The 16,951-nt window shown below is 36.9% G+C and overlaps 1 protein-coding gene across 3 annotated transcripts in view; it reads left to right on the top strand.

The window, feature by feature from the left end:
• cracd (capping protein inhibiting regulator of actin dynamics) overlaps window positions 1-16,951 on the top strand; it is a 38,419-nt gene that overhangs the window by 5,081 nt on the left and 16,387 nt on the right. The window contains exon 1 of one of the 3 annotated variants that reach the window (XM_066676711.1): window positions 9,103-9,187. The exons of the other annotated variants lie outside the window; for them this stretch is intronic. Coding sequence (XP_066532808.1) covers window positions 9,127-9,187 — 61 coding nt within the window. The 5' untranslated portion in view covers window positions 9,103-9,126. Of the gene's footprint in view, window positions 1-9,102; window positions 9,188-16,951 lie in introns of those variants that run through there. 3 annotated transcript variants of the gene reach the window in all.

The raw sequence follows: 16,951 nt of genomic DNA, 5'->3' as shown, positions 1-16,951 counted from the left end.
TGAAGAGTGAGGAGGAGGGCAGAAAAGAGCAATAATGATTTGAAAAGGGGAAGAGATGAGATATTAGACAAGAAAGGAGGAGAATCAGCGAGGAGGAGAGAATATGTCATGTCAATGAAGACATTGGAGTGTATGACTGTGTGTGGTTATGTGCACCAGGGTTGTGTCATGTAGTGGGAACAAAAACCTTTTAAAAACACTCACAGAGTAGGGACTACAAGCCATTCCCCACAATGTAAATCACTATATTTATGCTGAAGACATGTTATGAATAGGGAACATTCTGGTTAGTGTAAGGATTTGCATTAGTCATTAATATGAGATCAAGTATCCATGAAACTAAGGGAAGTCCATGAAATTCCCATTAATGCATAAAAACAAACTCTGTTTGTGTAATAGAAAGTGTGTGTGTGTGTGTGTGTGAGAGAGAGAGAGAGAGTGAGTAAGAGAGAGAGAGAGAGACCCTGTTTTTCCAGATGTGTTTCCAGAGGCCATATTCATCAGATTCCAGTTGACCCTGCCTGTAATGTATAGTATAGTACATATGTTTTCCAGTATGGTTGTTAGGAATCCCTACCATTTCATATATCATTTAAAATTTCTTTGAATTTCTGTTTTGGTAACAGATATTAGATAGATAGATAGATAGATAGATAGATAGATAGATAGAGAAAGAGGAATATTTTATATATCTCTGTGAACACACACTAATTACATTGCTAGGTTCAGCTTAATCTTCTCTAATTTTAAACAGCCCTTCTGTACTGTAACTACCTCAGAGTTTTAATACACACTGGGATAAGGAGAGCTCTGTCTCTTTTTCTGTCTGTATCTATCCTGCTCTCTCTCTCTCTCTCTCTCTCTCTCTCTCTCTTTCTCTCTCTACTAAATTATGCTATGATACAGAAGTAGACCAGCAGCATCTATTTCGGCACAAAAACTAAATGATAATGCATCTCTAATTTCACTGAAACCACAAAGTCATGTTCCTCAGAAAAGCACTGAGCCAGTCTAAGCTGGGAGAGGGAATCACTTTCTTCGGTTTTGTTAAAAAAGCTTTGAAAATAGTCTAAACTGCCCTTAACGTCTAAAAATCCATTTGAAATGTATTTACCTGGTAAATATATGTCTCTTTTTGCCTGCTGATGATAGGCACCCTGAATTGCAGAGGTTCCCAGGGTGCAGTGGACCATTCAGGTGTAATGGGCCATTATGGACAAGAGTCAGCGTCCACCCACCTAACCTCAGCATGGTGGTCGACATTTAGCAGATAAGCAAAAGCTAACAGCTGCTAATAAGGAGGCTACACCTGCAGTGGTAGAATTAACTCTGAAATTGACAAACATTTGAGTGGGAAATTTTGGCACTGGTGCGTATAACATTATGACCACCTCCTTGCTTCTGTAATCACTATCCATTCCTTCAGATCCACTCAGCACTTTGTAGTTCTTCAATTACAAACTGTAGTTCTGTTGCTCTGCATAAGTTCTTTGCCTCGTTTCACCTGGTTCTTCAATGGACAGGACCACTACAGGATCACTGTTCAGCCCTGCAGTGACACTGATGTGGTGGTGAGGTGTTAATATGCGTTGTGTTGGTATGAGTAGATCAGAAACAGCATGGCTGCTGGAGTTCTTAACCCTCTCAGTGCCACGGCTGGGCTGAGAACAGTCCACCCACCAAAAATATCCAGCGAACTGTGAGCACATTGTTATGGCTGATCTGTGTGTGCTGTACTATCAGTACATACCTAATGTTTTTGGAAAGAGGCAGTGGACTGATTAACACTGATATGTTGAGAGGAGCTAGTGCAGAGCTGTAGATATAATGGAACATCTGGCCTTCTTATACATAATGTACTGGAAATTTTAATCCTAATGCAGCTGTCACAAGCCATTAATATGCATTTTTGTGTGCTGTTAACATTTAGCTGTAAGCATATAAACTATATGTCCAAAAGTTTGTAGACACCTGTTATAATTATTGAATTCAGCCAAAGTTGAGCATACACAATATGTATAATGATTATATAAGAAGAAACAAATGAAAAGGGACACTCTGGAGCAGATTAATGTGTGCTTAATGACATCATGCTCAATACAAGTTATAGCCTAGAGGGGTATAAAGCTTGAGATTTAAAGTGGTGGGTCTGCATAGTACTGAAGCTCTATCCAGTACTTTTAGGGTGAGTCTATGATCCAGAACAAGTTATCCTATTAGACCTCAATAACACTCTTGTATGTGTATACAATCCTTACAGCAATGTTACAACACCTAGATTTAGGCTTTCCCATTGTGTGGATGTCAAAACATAGCACATAATCCGATACACTAATGTTAAAAATTGGTACAGATTATTGTGTTCATATTGTAAAATAAGGCATGAGTATGGCAAGTACAAAGGTTTATTATAGAAACCTTTGGATTAACTCCATGTTATTGAATTAAATTTGTCATGTCTGAATTCAAGGCAATTTAATCTTCTTGAAACGAAAGGAAACTAAAAATGTCTCAGGTGCCATTCACCTACCCACAATCCCATTTCTTACATATAGGAAATACATAAACAGACAGCTTTAGCATTGTACCAAAAAGTGCCTAAAAACATGGAAAGGCCCTATGAATGAAAGCTATAGTATAGCCAAGGAAAACAATGAACTCTCAATTTATTAATGCTAGTGTAGTACTCTAACACAATGGTGCAATGAAAGATCATTGGGTTCATGACCTTGGCCATTTCTCCTACAACTTCAGCGTGTAATGTTCTCGGACTGAGTCAGATTGCTTTCAGATTTCCCACTACATTAGGCTTGTGGGAGTGAGCATTATTAAATGTGCCTGATCGCTGTCAGAGACAGTTCCAGTGCACTCTTTGAAGTGAAGCTCTGCAAAGTACTGCTGCAACTGCCCAGCCACAACACACTACAGAGGAGTGGAAGATCACAGAATATCACTGATTAGAAGGTCAGAAAAAATTGAAAATGTTTTTTCCACTAAAAGGTAGTTTAAAGGACTTAAAGGTACAAAATTTAAGATTCAAAAATACAAGTCCAATTGAATACCCTAAATTTACAATGCTACAATCTTTTTTTCACAAGAAACTTGTCATAATACACTTAATATTATAACTGCATAATATGTCATATGCTTAATAATATAACTGGGTTAAGTTAAGGGAGTATGAAACCAATGGATCAAAGACAAAAAATACAAAAGAAGCACCTTTTAGTTACAGTGTGACAGTGAAAGTGTAGTGTGTGTGTGCAACAAGTATAGCTGTAAACCAAAATGCAACCCTCTTTTTTGGGTGACAAATATTTTGAGGCTCCCAGCTCATGTTATAAAATTGTTATTATCATGATCTGTTGAAATCAGCAGGAGCAATTAGTATCGTGTGTATATTAGTACACTGCTCAGGTTCTAACAATATTTTACTCATTATTCTCATTTCGCACAAAGAGATTTGCTTGGAAAAATTTGGGAGTAAGTGGAATTCACTATTTTTTCATATTTATTTTCCTAGAATACATTTTTTGAGATGTAAACATAACAATTTAAAATAATCCCTTGTGATATTGTGTTGTCTAAGGTCCTGTGTACTGTTAATAGTGGTCAGCATGTGTAAAATCTGAAGGAATACTATTTTGCTTTATATTTTATATATTATATTGCTCCTTAGTCCAAAAGCTTATTTACAACGAATATAAAACAATGTATAAGTATACAATGTGAACAGTGTATAAAGTAGATTTGCAACCATTTCATATAATTTATCCTAGAGAGCTTTCAGACATCCATCTGACTGTTCTGACTATGGTTTTCCTTCAAATGGAGTGCTTATTTCTTAACCACTTAATAATGCAAATATTTAGAATTTTTTTTAGTTTCCCCCCATTAATACTCTGTATCCATTCAGAGATTTAGTACCATAATACAGAAATGAGTTCTGTGGTGGACCACAAGTTTATCATGCAGACACAGGCATGTGCATGTGCACGAGTGCACACACACACACACACACACACTTGCATATTTACAGTTTTTCAACAATTCTAGGCTTTGTATGAATCAGGCTGTTTGAAATGATCAATGCCCATCTGTTCTTCCTGCTCTGCTAAGCTGGCTGAGGAACAGAGTGCCATTCTGTTACCAGAAACAGAGATGGCTGTTTAAACCATACTACCTCACCACTATCACCCACTTTTTTCTCTCTCTCTCTCTTTTTCTCTCTCTCTCTCTCTCTCTCTCTCTCTCTCTCTCTCTCTCTCTCTCTCTCTCTCTCTCTCTCTCTCTCTCTTCTCTCTCTCTCTCTCTCTCTCTCTCTCTCCTTTCATTCTTTATTTTACACTCATTCGGTCTGCTGTATGTGGGAGTAGTTTGAACGTTGTTTCCTCCCCTTTTCTCATGTGAATTGTCCAGATTTTTTCATGCAAAACATACTCACACTACAAATACCGTTTGCAAATTTAGCATACATAATGTATGATATGCAAAATATTATGCATTATTTTACTGTATAAAGAAGTCTGATCCCACTCTTTTGTTAATATAATTAGCAGGATATAAAAAGCAGGAAGCCTGTATTTAACAGAAAAAATACACATAAACCTACAAGATTAGTATCAGTAACTATTTTTCTACTAAATGAGTACCTCCATTTTTTGGTCCTACTTCAATATAAATATTTCAAATATTAAAACCAACTAATTCTGATGCCCACTAACATTTTAGTCAGTGACTATGATTTAATGACTATGAGCCAAGATTAAAAATGTACAAACCTGATTTCCAAAAAAGTTGGGACATTTAATAAAATGCAGTTAAAAAAAGACTAGGCGATTTGTTAATGTTATAAGCCTTCTTTAATTTACAAAATCACAAAGAAAAGAAATTCAATATTTTTACTGAACAACTTGATTATATTTTGTAAATATAAACACATTTAGAATTTCACACCTTCAACACACTGCAACAAACATGGTTGATTTTATGAAAACAAGATGAGTAAAAGACCACCTTTGGTCAGACAATTGAGATGATGGGACAGACAATAAAATTTACCTGAATTTATTATTATTATTTTTATTATTATTATATTAAGGTATTCTGGTGCAAGGCTAGCATTAGCTAAATGAAGGATTGATATCACAAGCAAAAGAAAACTAGTGAAAACACAGAAGTTTGCAAAACTGGATTTCAAAATATTATTTTAAAATGTATCCAAAGGAAATCCTAACACCCATGCAAGACTTTCACTATGAGATATAAATAAATAAATATTTAAAATTAGAGAGCTAGAAGAAAATGAAGCTCCACACTTGCTTCAGATCAAATAAAAATGTAATCCACTGTGTTTGTGAATGTACTTCCACTTTCAGAAGACAAATATATAGGTCTAATGTAGGTGTTTTCAAGAAGGCGTAACTGAGAAAAGGAGATATTTAAAAATTTTGCAGCATTTGAAGCATAGGCACAACAACAGTAAATGTCTATGTTTGGATTTATTTGTGGGTTTATTAACTCTGGTGTTATTTACAAGAAGTTGAAAGGTTCCATTTACATAAATGGAAAATGTTATATCTCCAAACAAAATTCCAAAAACATTATATTTATTTGGTCAGGCTTGTGTGTATTTATTTATATTTTCCTGATGTTAAACAATGAATAGCTATAACATGATTGTCAATTTTAGTGGAAAATAAATTAATAGTTTCTGACTTTTTTGCAGTACTGTAGTAAAGATGTATGCCAAGATATAAGATAATTTGTTTTTCGACATCATATATCGTAATATGCACATCTGTGAGTCAACTAATGCACACACCTCACAAATGCTCCTCAGGTCACACTGCACCTGCGCAAAGTGACACCTGACTCCAAGTAATGCCCCAGTTACACAGTAACAGCAGGCAGGTGGAGTGAACACTTTTATACACACATACACGCACACACATAGGAACACATACCGGTAGATACCTTCTCGCCAGGATAAATTGAGAACACGGTAAGGCTACATGCATAAAGACAACCACTGTAATATGGCTTCCTCTGACGAGACATAATCAAGCAGTCTTTGTAAATAGACTGTAGTGTAGCTGAACACAATGCTCTTCTGTTCTTTCATGCTACCACACCGTTATTTCATAGTCCTGCTACACCAACGTCTTCACACAAGCTAGTGCTGCTTTTACACCAAGATGAACATTACTGCACACCCACAAACAAACATAGCATTTTGTGTTGTACTTAAGCCAGCATGTTATGAATCAAGTCTGTTAACATATGTGTTTCATCTGGTGTAGGTTTGTTTGTTTTTTTTTCGCCTGATGTGCATTTTTTTTAAATTGTTATTATCATCCCCAACTAAATCTCCAAACTGTCTTTGCTTTTGTAATAATCTGCATTTCTTTATATATTCTTATACTTGTATATCCTTCTTCTTCTTCTTCTTCTTCTCCTTCTTCTTCTTCTTCTTCATCTTCTCTCTCTCTTTCTCTGTCTGTCTCTCCAGCCTCTTTAATCAGGCTCATTAAGACCAGCTGTTGTAACATGTAAACAAACAAAAAAATGTTGGAATAGAGAGTAGTATCAAAATAGGAACTTTGTATTTGCATTAGTGCTAATTCCCAAAAAGTTGGAATGCTGTGCAAAATGTAAATAAAAACAGAATATTTAGTTGAAATTAGTGTAAAGACACTAAATGATTTAATAATATGTAACTTATAGAAGTGGGAATGGGACTGGATGGTCACTGATTCAATCCCCACAACAGACATCAACAGCTGAACTCATACAAAACTCAAAATGCTCCCTGGGTGCGGAGGATGGCTGCCTTATGTGTTCACTGTCCTTAAGTGCATGTGTGTATTCACTGCCATGGATGTGTTAAATACAGAGGTCAGATTTCATTGTACTGTTAATTGTAATTAATTGTAAAATTTCGTTTTACTGCATTTTTGTAACGTCCTGTGTTTATTTTTCTAGCCATGTGTTTAATTTACACATGGCTCTGTTTATTTGTCCTTGTCTCCGCCCATGTCCCGCCTCCTTTTCCTTTACCCTCGTTATCCATTTCAGGTGTTTCTCGTTTGTTGATGTATTTAAGTCCCCTTGTGGTCCCCTCCTGGTGTCGGTCATTGTATTGGTGTAATGTTGTATTGTTCTGTCCATGTCAAGTCATGTCGTTTAGTTTAGTTTCCCAGTCGTGTTGTTTCACCTTTTTTTGATCTTTCCCAGTCGTGTTGTTTCACCTTTGTTTGTTCCTGTTCATGTCCTGTTGTTTCTCTCCATTCCAAGTCTCTGTCGTTTTCCTCATTTCATTTCATATGTCTAATTGTTTCCGTAGTTGCCAGTCTTTGTTTCGTTATATCTTTTGTTTCATGTGTATTTGTAATTCATGTTTGTTTCATGTGTAAAGTATATGTGTTTTAGCATTTGCGCCCGCCTCCGTCAGTCCGCCGCGTGATTCGTGACAATTTTGATACAATGACCATAAAGCACGATTTCACAATGCCCAAAACCAGTACTGGCTAGCTGTAGTCTTCAGGTCCTCGATTAATTACTGAATGGCACTGAGTTAAAAATACATGTTACTGTAGTGGACTTGCTGCATGGGTTCACTCCTCAAAAACACTGTATGTGAACACAGTTCTTAGTTGCTTCCACAAATGCAAGTTAAAACTCAAAAATGCAAATACAACCATATATGAACAGGTTCCTGAAATGCCACCAACTTCTCTGGGCCCAAGCTCATTTGAGACGGACTGAGGCGAAGTGGTTAAGCGTCCTGTTGTCCGACAAATCAAAATGAGATATTTTTGGAAATCATGGATAGCATGTCCTTCAGGCCAAAGAGCAGAGCAATCAAGTCATGAAATTACTGAATCTAAATCTTAATAGTCCATAAAATATTACTAACACAACATAATTTATATTTATTAATATTTATTCATATTTGAGAATCTGAAATCTAGTGAATGTATGCATTGTAGTTTTATGATTTTTAAGTGTAATTCACTATATAGGGAGTGAGAAGCTTGTAGAATTTCATGTAACATTTCCTCACAAGAACAGTGGCAATGGCATTTTCAAAAATTTCCACCTTGGAAATTTTTTTGGAAAGCTTGCTTTTTCAGTGACATGAAATACACTTTTCATGCGGACGGGAGTATTTTAAAAATCAACAGATCTGTGTGGTCGGGGCCTCAATTTTCCAATGTTTAGAAGGTGCCACACAATGGTAAACATGCCCCTGTCCCAAATAATTTTAGAATGTTTTGCTGGTATCAATTCAAAATATATGCAATTATTTAAAAAGAAAATGTAAGGTTCAACATTTACAATGTTGTCTTTGTACCATTTTCAATTACATATAAGGTTTATATCATTTTTATCATTTATATCATTCATGCACATTTTTCACACTGTCACAACTTTTTTTTTTTTTTTTGGAAATTGGTTTTGTTGTGTAATTTTTGGCAAATTCTTTGCTTTAAACACATAGTCATAATTCACAGAATTTACTAAAGTTATTTTGTCTAGTCTGTATTGCACTTTTAGGACATGAATACCATGAAGTGTGCTACAGAACACAATAGATTTCAACAGAACTCAATTGCAAATAAAAGGGACCTCCTGATTGGCACAACTGTTATTGGGATATTACATAGGTGCTGAAGCTTCAACCATTTAAGAGTCCATGTCTGTGAAAAGAAATCACTGGATTTGTCTAATAGAATGCTTAATCATTTTTAGGATGTTTCATTTATTCATAGAATCCACACAGTGCATTCCTGATACATTGAAAATCTTCAGTATAACCTGCATGAGTCAGCATTTTATTGTATGTATTTGAAAAGTCTACTGTATAATTTTCATTCCGCATTGCCTATTGTTCTTGGACGTTTCTGCTGAGCTGATTTTAAATGAAGACATGGACATCTATTACCATTACCACTTATATCATATCCACCGATATATGTTAACAGCACTGTCTGATAACATTTATAACATTTTATTTCATAGTGATATAGAGTATAGACGTGATTCATGGGTTGTGTTATATTTTTCTCTTAAGCGGCAAGGAGCAACAACAGGCGGGTATTAAAGCCAGACAAGCTTGATCCCATGTTCCCTAAGGTTTTCCTGCAGTGGTGTGCGGCACTTTCCTCTTGTGCAGCCAAAATAGGTAAAGGTGCACTGCTATGCACCACAAACACAGACACTTGGACTGGCTTTGCTAAGCGCTGTGCAGTTCTCCATCCCACCAGTGTTGTAGCTGTGCAAATAAGTCACTCCAGGACAACATCAGGCAAATTCAACAAGCACTCACTCCATTAGAGTGATTGTTGGATACAATCAATGTATTGCTCATAATATCAGCTAAATGTGTTGCACTACCACAAAATGGCTTAATTATTGCAAGGCTGCTGTCTGACTGAGCTAGAGCTGAAATGTAGAGCAATGCTAATGTGCTTTCTGTCATACCAAGCTTTGCATATTGTGTCTGTTACAGCGGAAGTGCTATATGTCTGTAGTCCTACTAAACATGGACTTATTTCTGAGACTTAGATTAAGCACTAAAGGCTGAGGTCTTGGAATATATGCACTAAAATCTTTGCAGTAGTGGATCAAGGTTTGTATTTCCATTTAGACTAAGAATAAGCTCAATATATTCCTAGCTCATAATTGAGTCTTTTGCCCTGTGAAGGACTGGCGCCCCCTCCAGGGTGTATTCCCCGCCTTGCGCCAGAGCCAGGTAGGCTCTGGACCCAGCGCAACCCTGAATTGGATAAGAGGTTACAGATAATGAATGAATGAATGAATTGAGTCTTTTTAGTCTACTTGCTCTTTACCACTGGAAAAGGACATAGCCGTATGGAAGATGGGTCAATTAATGAACAATGATATTACACTGACATTTTCTTGATGATCATATTACATTTTAAATATAATAATAGCAAGAATGTTTTATGTCTAACAACATATTTATATATTCCTGTCTTCTATTTGGAATATTTTTCAAATAGTTTCAGCGTTGGTTGATTCATTACATATTAATTTTACATTAATTTTATTTTATTTTATTTATTTATTATTTTATTTATATTTATTTTAAAATAGGCTTGTTGTGATATTGAGAGTGACATGTCATTAGTGTCCTCTAATGAACAATGACTAAATAACCTCATATTCAACCCTATTACCCACAACCATGTTGACAAACACAGATTAAAGTATTTTAAAAATAAATAAATACAATTTTAAAAAATAACACATGTAGTTAAAGGGAACAAGGAATGAATTATAATGAAATTATAAATGATTTGAAGGAATTTTTCAGAATGCCAGAAATTGTTCTTCTCCTAGAGTAGCTTGTCCTAACATGCTGCATGAAGCTAAGGTCGTCAGCAAAGTGAACATCATGCTTAATAGCCATGAAGCTGCAGCTCTGTTCGTGTGTGTGTGTTTGTGTGTCTGTCTGACTGACTGAGGCAATGTCTCCTACTCTAAAGCACATGCTGCTCCTCGTGCTTTAACCATCAGCCCATCTGCAGCTTCTGCAGTACACACAACACACACACACAACACACACAACATACACACAACACACACATTACACACACACACACACACACACACACACTCAGTGACAGTAACTAAATAACACACCCTAACATTAGTTCACAAGCAGCCTTATAATTCACATTGATGCTCTTAAATACCCTTTAGATTTAATATTTGCCAAAACTGTGATTAGTGAGTTTAAATCTGTATAATGTAAACTGTCTAAATTTGCACCGTTCTGCAATCTGCATCTCTCCTATATTAGGAACACTGGGTATATATACATGTTTTCCATGAGAAATTGCAGATATTATGCACTGTGGTAAGCAAGAATGTTTAATTATGTTTCATCATGTGCATATTTTTCCATTCAAGAGTCATTTTATGCCAAAGTAGGCTGGTTCATAATACAAATAATGTTTCATACATGCTACAATCTAGCTAACAGTCCTGCACATTGAACTTACATCTGATTTTACACAATAATATAAACACTGCGGCAACTTGAACTGGTATTGTTTTGTTTTTTAACCACTGCACACAGCTTATTCTCAAAAGCATATTTCCAATAGAAAAAACTGGCCAAGACCTAGATTTCCTAATATGGGCATGATGCAGATCACAGAACAAGTCTAATTAGTATGCATAAGATGCAGAACAGTATCTCAAACTGTGTTGTTGCATTTTGGTAGAGGCAGGGTTGGACATTTTTTAAAAGCATGTAAGTGGAGCCACAGAGAAGTCACACACACAAAAGCTGGCCTGAGTTTTCTAGCACACAGACACTTCAATATAAAAGGATGGATGAGGGCTTTTTGTTTTCTTTTAGGCTACTTTTTTCTTTCTGTCTCTCAGTCACAAATACACATATTCATTCCTAGACAGAACCACAAACAGACACAAATACACACACACAGACCCCATTTAAATGTGTATATACTTCTTCACATGTAAACTTGTTAACACAGTGGGCCTTTCTATTAAGAATGATCTTTGTCTACAATGCTGTCGGCATTCACTATCACGCACACACACACATACATACACACACACACACACTGAAAGGAAAAAACGCATTTGAATGTCTCAGACAGTACAGTGCTTATGTAAGGCTGTGGTGCCATAAGGTGTCTGCCTGGGATGAGGTGTGTTTATTTGTCACAGCAATTACAGTGTGTGCACTGACAGACTAGTCATCTGTGTTAGAGGGGTGAATCATGATTGAGAAAGTTGTGCTGTCTAAGTAGCAGGGACACTGGTATGTCTTTTCAAGATTAGTAACTACAAAAGGTTAAAAGACTTGGGGCAGTTGAACGTTTTAAAAGCTTATGTGGGCATGGGGCGGCACAGTGGTGTAGCAGGTAGTGTCACTGTCACACAGCTGTCGGTGGGGGGCGGGGGGGGGGGGTTCCTCCAGGTGTCTTGGTTTCCTCCCACAGTCCAAAAACACACATTGGTAGGTTCATTGGATACTCAAGAAAAGGGTCCATATGTGGGAGATTTTGAGTGAATGTGTGAGTTTGTGTCACCCTGTGAAGGACTGGTGCTCCCTCCATGGTGTGCTCCCGCCTTGGGTAGGCTTGGGTAGTGATTCCGGGTAGGCTCCAGACCCACCACGACACCAAACCGGAGAAGTGGTTACAGACCATGAATGAATGAATGAATAATTATATATATTTGAAGTTAGCAGTAGCCATGCATTGTTTATCTTTGCATTTACATTACAGCAAGCAAATTCCTTGTCAACTGTTGGCTAGGGTTTCAAAACATAAGCAAATTTATATGTCCTGTGTAAAGGTGTATACAGCTGTAGTCTAGTTTTGTGCTCCCATGGGGGTTTTCCAACCATATTTTCCCAATACTTTAACTATAATTACCTTCCCGTAAATGTGCATTCATACATTTAATCATCAGTGTGTACCTTGACTATGGGCATGACAAAATCAATTACCACAACACATAGCAACAGTCTGATTGGTTACAGCTCAGCCCATTTGCCTAGATTTTGTCTACAACAAGGGAAAGCATGGTATGCATTAGTGGTTTGATGTCAGTGATACATTATACGGCCAAATGTTTGTTAACAGAAACTCACTTGCCCAGTGTTCATCACTCCAGAAAACACAGTTCCACTATTCCTCTGCAGCTGCTCCAAAACTTTCCCTCCTACCATTAATGCTTTTCTATGGAGATTGCCCAAATGTACTGTAAACCGTGTGTCCTGTATATGCTGTCCTTTATGTAGCATAGCCAGTAAGCCTAGCTTCAGTGATAAGCTTCAAGCACCAAAGAAACTCCTATGTGACCAAAACCTTTGGACTGTGTGCGTGTTTGTTTATTTAGTTATTTATTTTTGCTTTCTTATTTCTTCTCTGTTTGACACATCATTGGTCTCTTTCTGGAAAAGTGTACAAGAATTTCCCAAATGAACATTTTGGACAAACATTGAAAAATATGGATTTCTTGGGACTTTCCGTAAGGTACGGAGTGTGCTTGAATGTTGAGTGTTTACAGTCATTAATCTTAATTATGCCCAGACTGCTGGCTCAACAGACACATGTTTATAATATGGTATAGTAGGATATAATAGTAGAAGGCTTTGTTTGTCTGATGGGCATTATACCCAAACAAATACACTAACGCAAAAACATGCATGTAACCAGAGCCTTTAATTTGTTCCCGTGAACAAACACTGTGTGCCTTTCTCATTCTCTGAAGCAGTAATTGCTCTTTAGTTGCTGATCTACTCATCTCATGTGACTTGATTACTTGATTATAAATGTTTGAGAATGCTCTCTCGCTTCAGCAAGGTGTGAAAGAGACAAAGAGAGGGAGATACTATGATTGAGAGATGGTTGACAATGCACAGGGATAGAAATATTACAACTCGATATAAGTGTAAGAATGCAAGTATGAATTACAGACTGTTTAAAGTGTATACTTTAATGCTTTTTATTTTGTTACTAATCTTAGTTCCCTGTGCACTTGTAAAGCCACTTCACAAGTGTTGCTAAAGTCTTTTATGGTGTTAACTATGCTGTCATTTACTTATATGTGAAGCAATTTTTATGCTTTATGTATACTAATGAGCATTACTCTGAATTATTTTTTTTACAGTGACAGTCAGATAGTCTCTAAACCATGAGCATATGTCAGTTAAGCATGTGATTACACATCTTTCATGCACAACACTTGTAATTTATATTCGTAAGCAGCTCTGCAAGGACAGAAAAATTGGCAGAATGCAAGGAGTTAAATGACACATAAACTTAGACATAAAAGGGATGCCTGCTATATTGAAAATCCAAAGCATAAAGAAAGTAAATAGTCATTTTTCAATACTGGTACATAAATTCTAAACTCATTGCATCCCTAGTAGAAAGGGACAGGGAAAATACACAGGTGAATCACCCGTGAACTCCCTGAGTGTGCTCTGGAACACTAGGCAGAGAGCTCACGTTTCCTCTAATCATCTGAAGTCCCCTTTTCTTTACACCTGTATATCTTCAAACACAAATTCCAATTAAACACACACACATACACATTCACTGCAGCCGGAAAATACCATGTGCTTATTTTTTCCCCTTTCTACTCAAGCCGCAGGGAAAAAAAGCTTGCTGTAACCATGGCGATGGATGGTAAGGAGGCTAGGAATGACGCACGTGTGGAGGTAACAGTATCTGAAGTCCCAGGTAAACAGAGTAGCAGAGAGAAGCTTTTTTTATGAGGCTACTTCTTAAAGAGACACTTTAGACATAGTAATGCCAAGGTGGGGTTTATGATGCAGCTGTAGATCATATTGTACCTCTAAAACGTACAATTAAAGGCAGTAAACACCACATCTGAGTGCTGTCTCTTTAAGAAAAGTGTGATGCTGATGGGGTTGTAAGGCATGATTAACACTTACAAATGCCCATTTTAGATCTGTGTGCTGTGCCCAGACTTCTACTCTTATCTCTATCTCTATGTTTGTGTGTGGAGAGATGCCTCTACTGTATTCTGTTGCAGTGCTAAGTGTGTATTGCTGTGTATCTCATGCATCATCATTACAACAATGTGATTCACATTTATTTGTTCATTTACATTATTTGAACAAGAGTCTTTTTAATCCAGTTTCTGATTAGGATGCATCATATGCCACTGGTTATCTATATATTGGCCTTTGCAGCAGTTTGAAGTTTGTAAAATGTAAATGAGCCTCAAACCACCGAAACATCTGTGACTGGTTAATCACTGAATGTTTTTGTTGTCTGCTTTGAGCATTGTGACCAATCACATATGTTTCAGATGAATTTCTGTGGGTGTTTTGATGAATGTGACCCACATTTTCATATTGGTCCAAACACTACAGGCCTTTAAACACATTGCATCAATGGCTCACTACTGTAAAAATAATTTAAATACAGGTTTGAGAAACTGAAATAAAATTTTAAACATTTAAAATTGTGTTGCTTATATGCCCATGGGTCTCAATTCAAAGATCTCTCATTTGTCTCCTTTCGTAGAAAACACTGTTAATCAAATCAACACATTTTGTGCATTCTGTATGTTTGTATTTATATAGCATAGATGCAGTGTTTTTATAAGATCACACATTGATTAAGTATATAAAGTAGCATTTTGTTTTCTGAGCAAATTCAGTGTGAAGTTTGGATTACAACAAATATCTCTATGATCAAGACATTTGTATCACCAAAAAAAAATAATTTTCTTAGCATCAACAATCACGCATAATTTTGGCAGGTACACTGAGAGGCGGCTCAGGCTGTGAAGTAATAGAGGTGATTTACTAATTCAGAACTGGATTAGATTCAAGCTAAGTGTATGTGAGATACATGAGCACTCACTTAATGGCTCAAAAAGGTGTTTCACAAAGCCTCCCACGTCCCCAAATTTTGGAAGAAGTGTGTGCAGACTTCAGCCAGCCAAATTTGTACTGGCATGTGATGGAGGCAGAGGCTTACAAAAACTGTGGGAATTTGCCTGCAAAAGCCAAAAAGAGTTACTGGGTGGGAAACAGTACTCAAAGCATTGGTGCCTAACATTGCCATATCCAGGGTAAACATGTGTTTTAGGGGTGTGGTTTCAAAAGGACAGGTAGTACTCAGCACATTGTTATAGATCTGAGCACAGGACAGGCAGTACAGCAAAGTGTGGAGTGAATACTTTGGATAATGACATTCACCTCGCACTGGCGTAGTGTATTATTGTATCACATAACATATGAAATTTAACATAATAAGCTAAAGTAGTTAAGATATTTGAACTGTGGAATGTGTTTGTTTAACACACACTGAAATTATTCTATATGCTGATATTAATTATATCTCTAATTGTTTAAAATAAATGCTGAGTAAGGGCCATAAAGTCATTATATGATTATTGTACATCATATTATTATGATTATTATACAGGGTGGGCCATTTATATGGATACACCTTAATAAAATGGGAAAGGTTGGTGATATTAACTTCTTGTTTGTGGCACATTAGTATATGTATAATATATTAGTATACTTTTCAAGATGGGTGGTGACCATTGTGGCCATTTTGAAGTTGGCCATTTTGGATCCAACTTTTGTTTGTTTCAATGGGAAGAGGGTCATGTGTCACACCAGATGTATTGGGAATTTCACAAGAAAAACAATGGTGTGCTTGGTTTTAACTTTATTCTTTCATGAGTTATTTACAAGTTTCTGACCACTTATAAAATGTGTTTAAAGTGCTGCCCATTGTGTTGGATTGTCAATGCAACCCTCTTCTCCCACTCTTCACACACTTGATACCAACACCGCAGCAGAAATGCTGGCACATGCTTCCAGTATCCGTAGTTTCAGTTGCTGCACATCTTGATGGTATGGTGTGGTATATGGGGTACAAAGATAGTGGGGACATTCTTCATCAGTAAAAACCTCAAGGCCACTGGATATGCGAAATTGCTTAATGATGATGTGTTTTCCTCTTTATGCACTGAAGCTGGCACGTTCCCTGAGTTTTTCCAGCAAGATGGTGCACCACCACATTACGGGTGTCAGGTCTGAGCATTCCTACATGAACAGTTTCCTAGAAAGAGGATTGGTCGTCGTGGGCCAGTTGAATGGCCCCCAAGGTCTCCCGATCTGACCCCCTTAGTCTTTTATCTTTGGGGTCATCTGAAGGCAATTGTCTATGCTGTGAAAATATGAGATGTGCAGCACCTGAAACTACGAATACTGGAAGCCTGTGCTAGCATTTCTCTTGCATCAGTTTGTGAAGAGTGGGAGAAGAGGGTTGCATTGACAATCCAACACAATGGGCAGCACTTTGAACACATTTTATAAGTGGTCAGAAACTTGTAAATAACTCATGAAAGAATAAAGTTATGTTAAAACCAAGCACACAGTTGT

This window comes from Hoplias malabaricus, chromosome 7 (genome assembly GCF_029633855.1).
Source record: "Hoplias malabaricus isolate fHopMal1 chromosome 7, fHopMal1.hap1, whole genome shotgun sequence".
Taxonomy (NCBI): Eukaryota; Metazoa; Chordata; class Actinopteri; order Characiformes; family Erythrinidae; genus Hoplias; species Hoplias malabaricus.
This window is presented reverse-complemented; position numbering and strand designations above follow the sequence as displayed.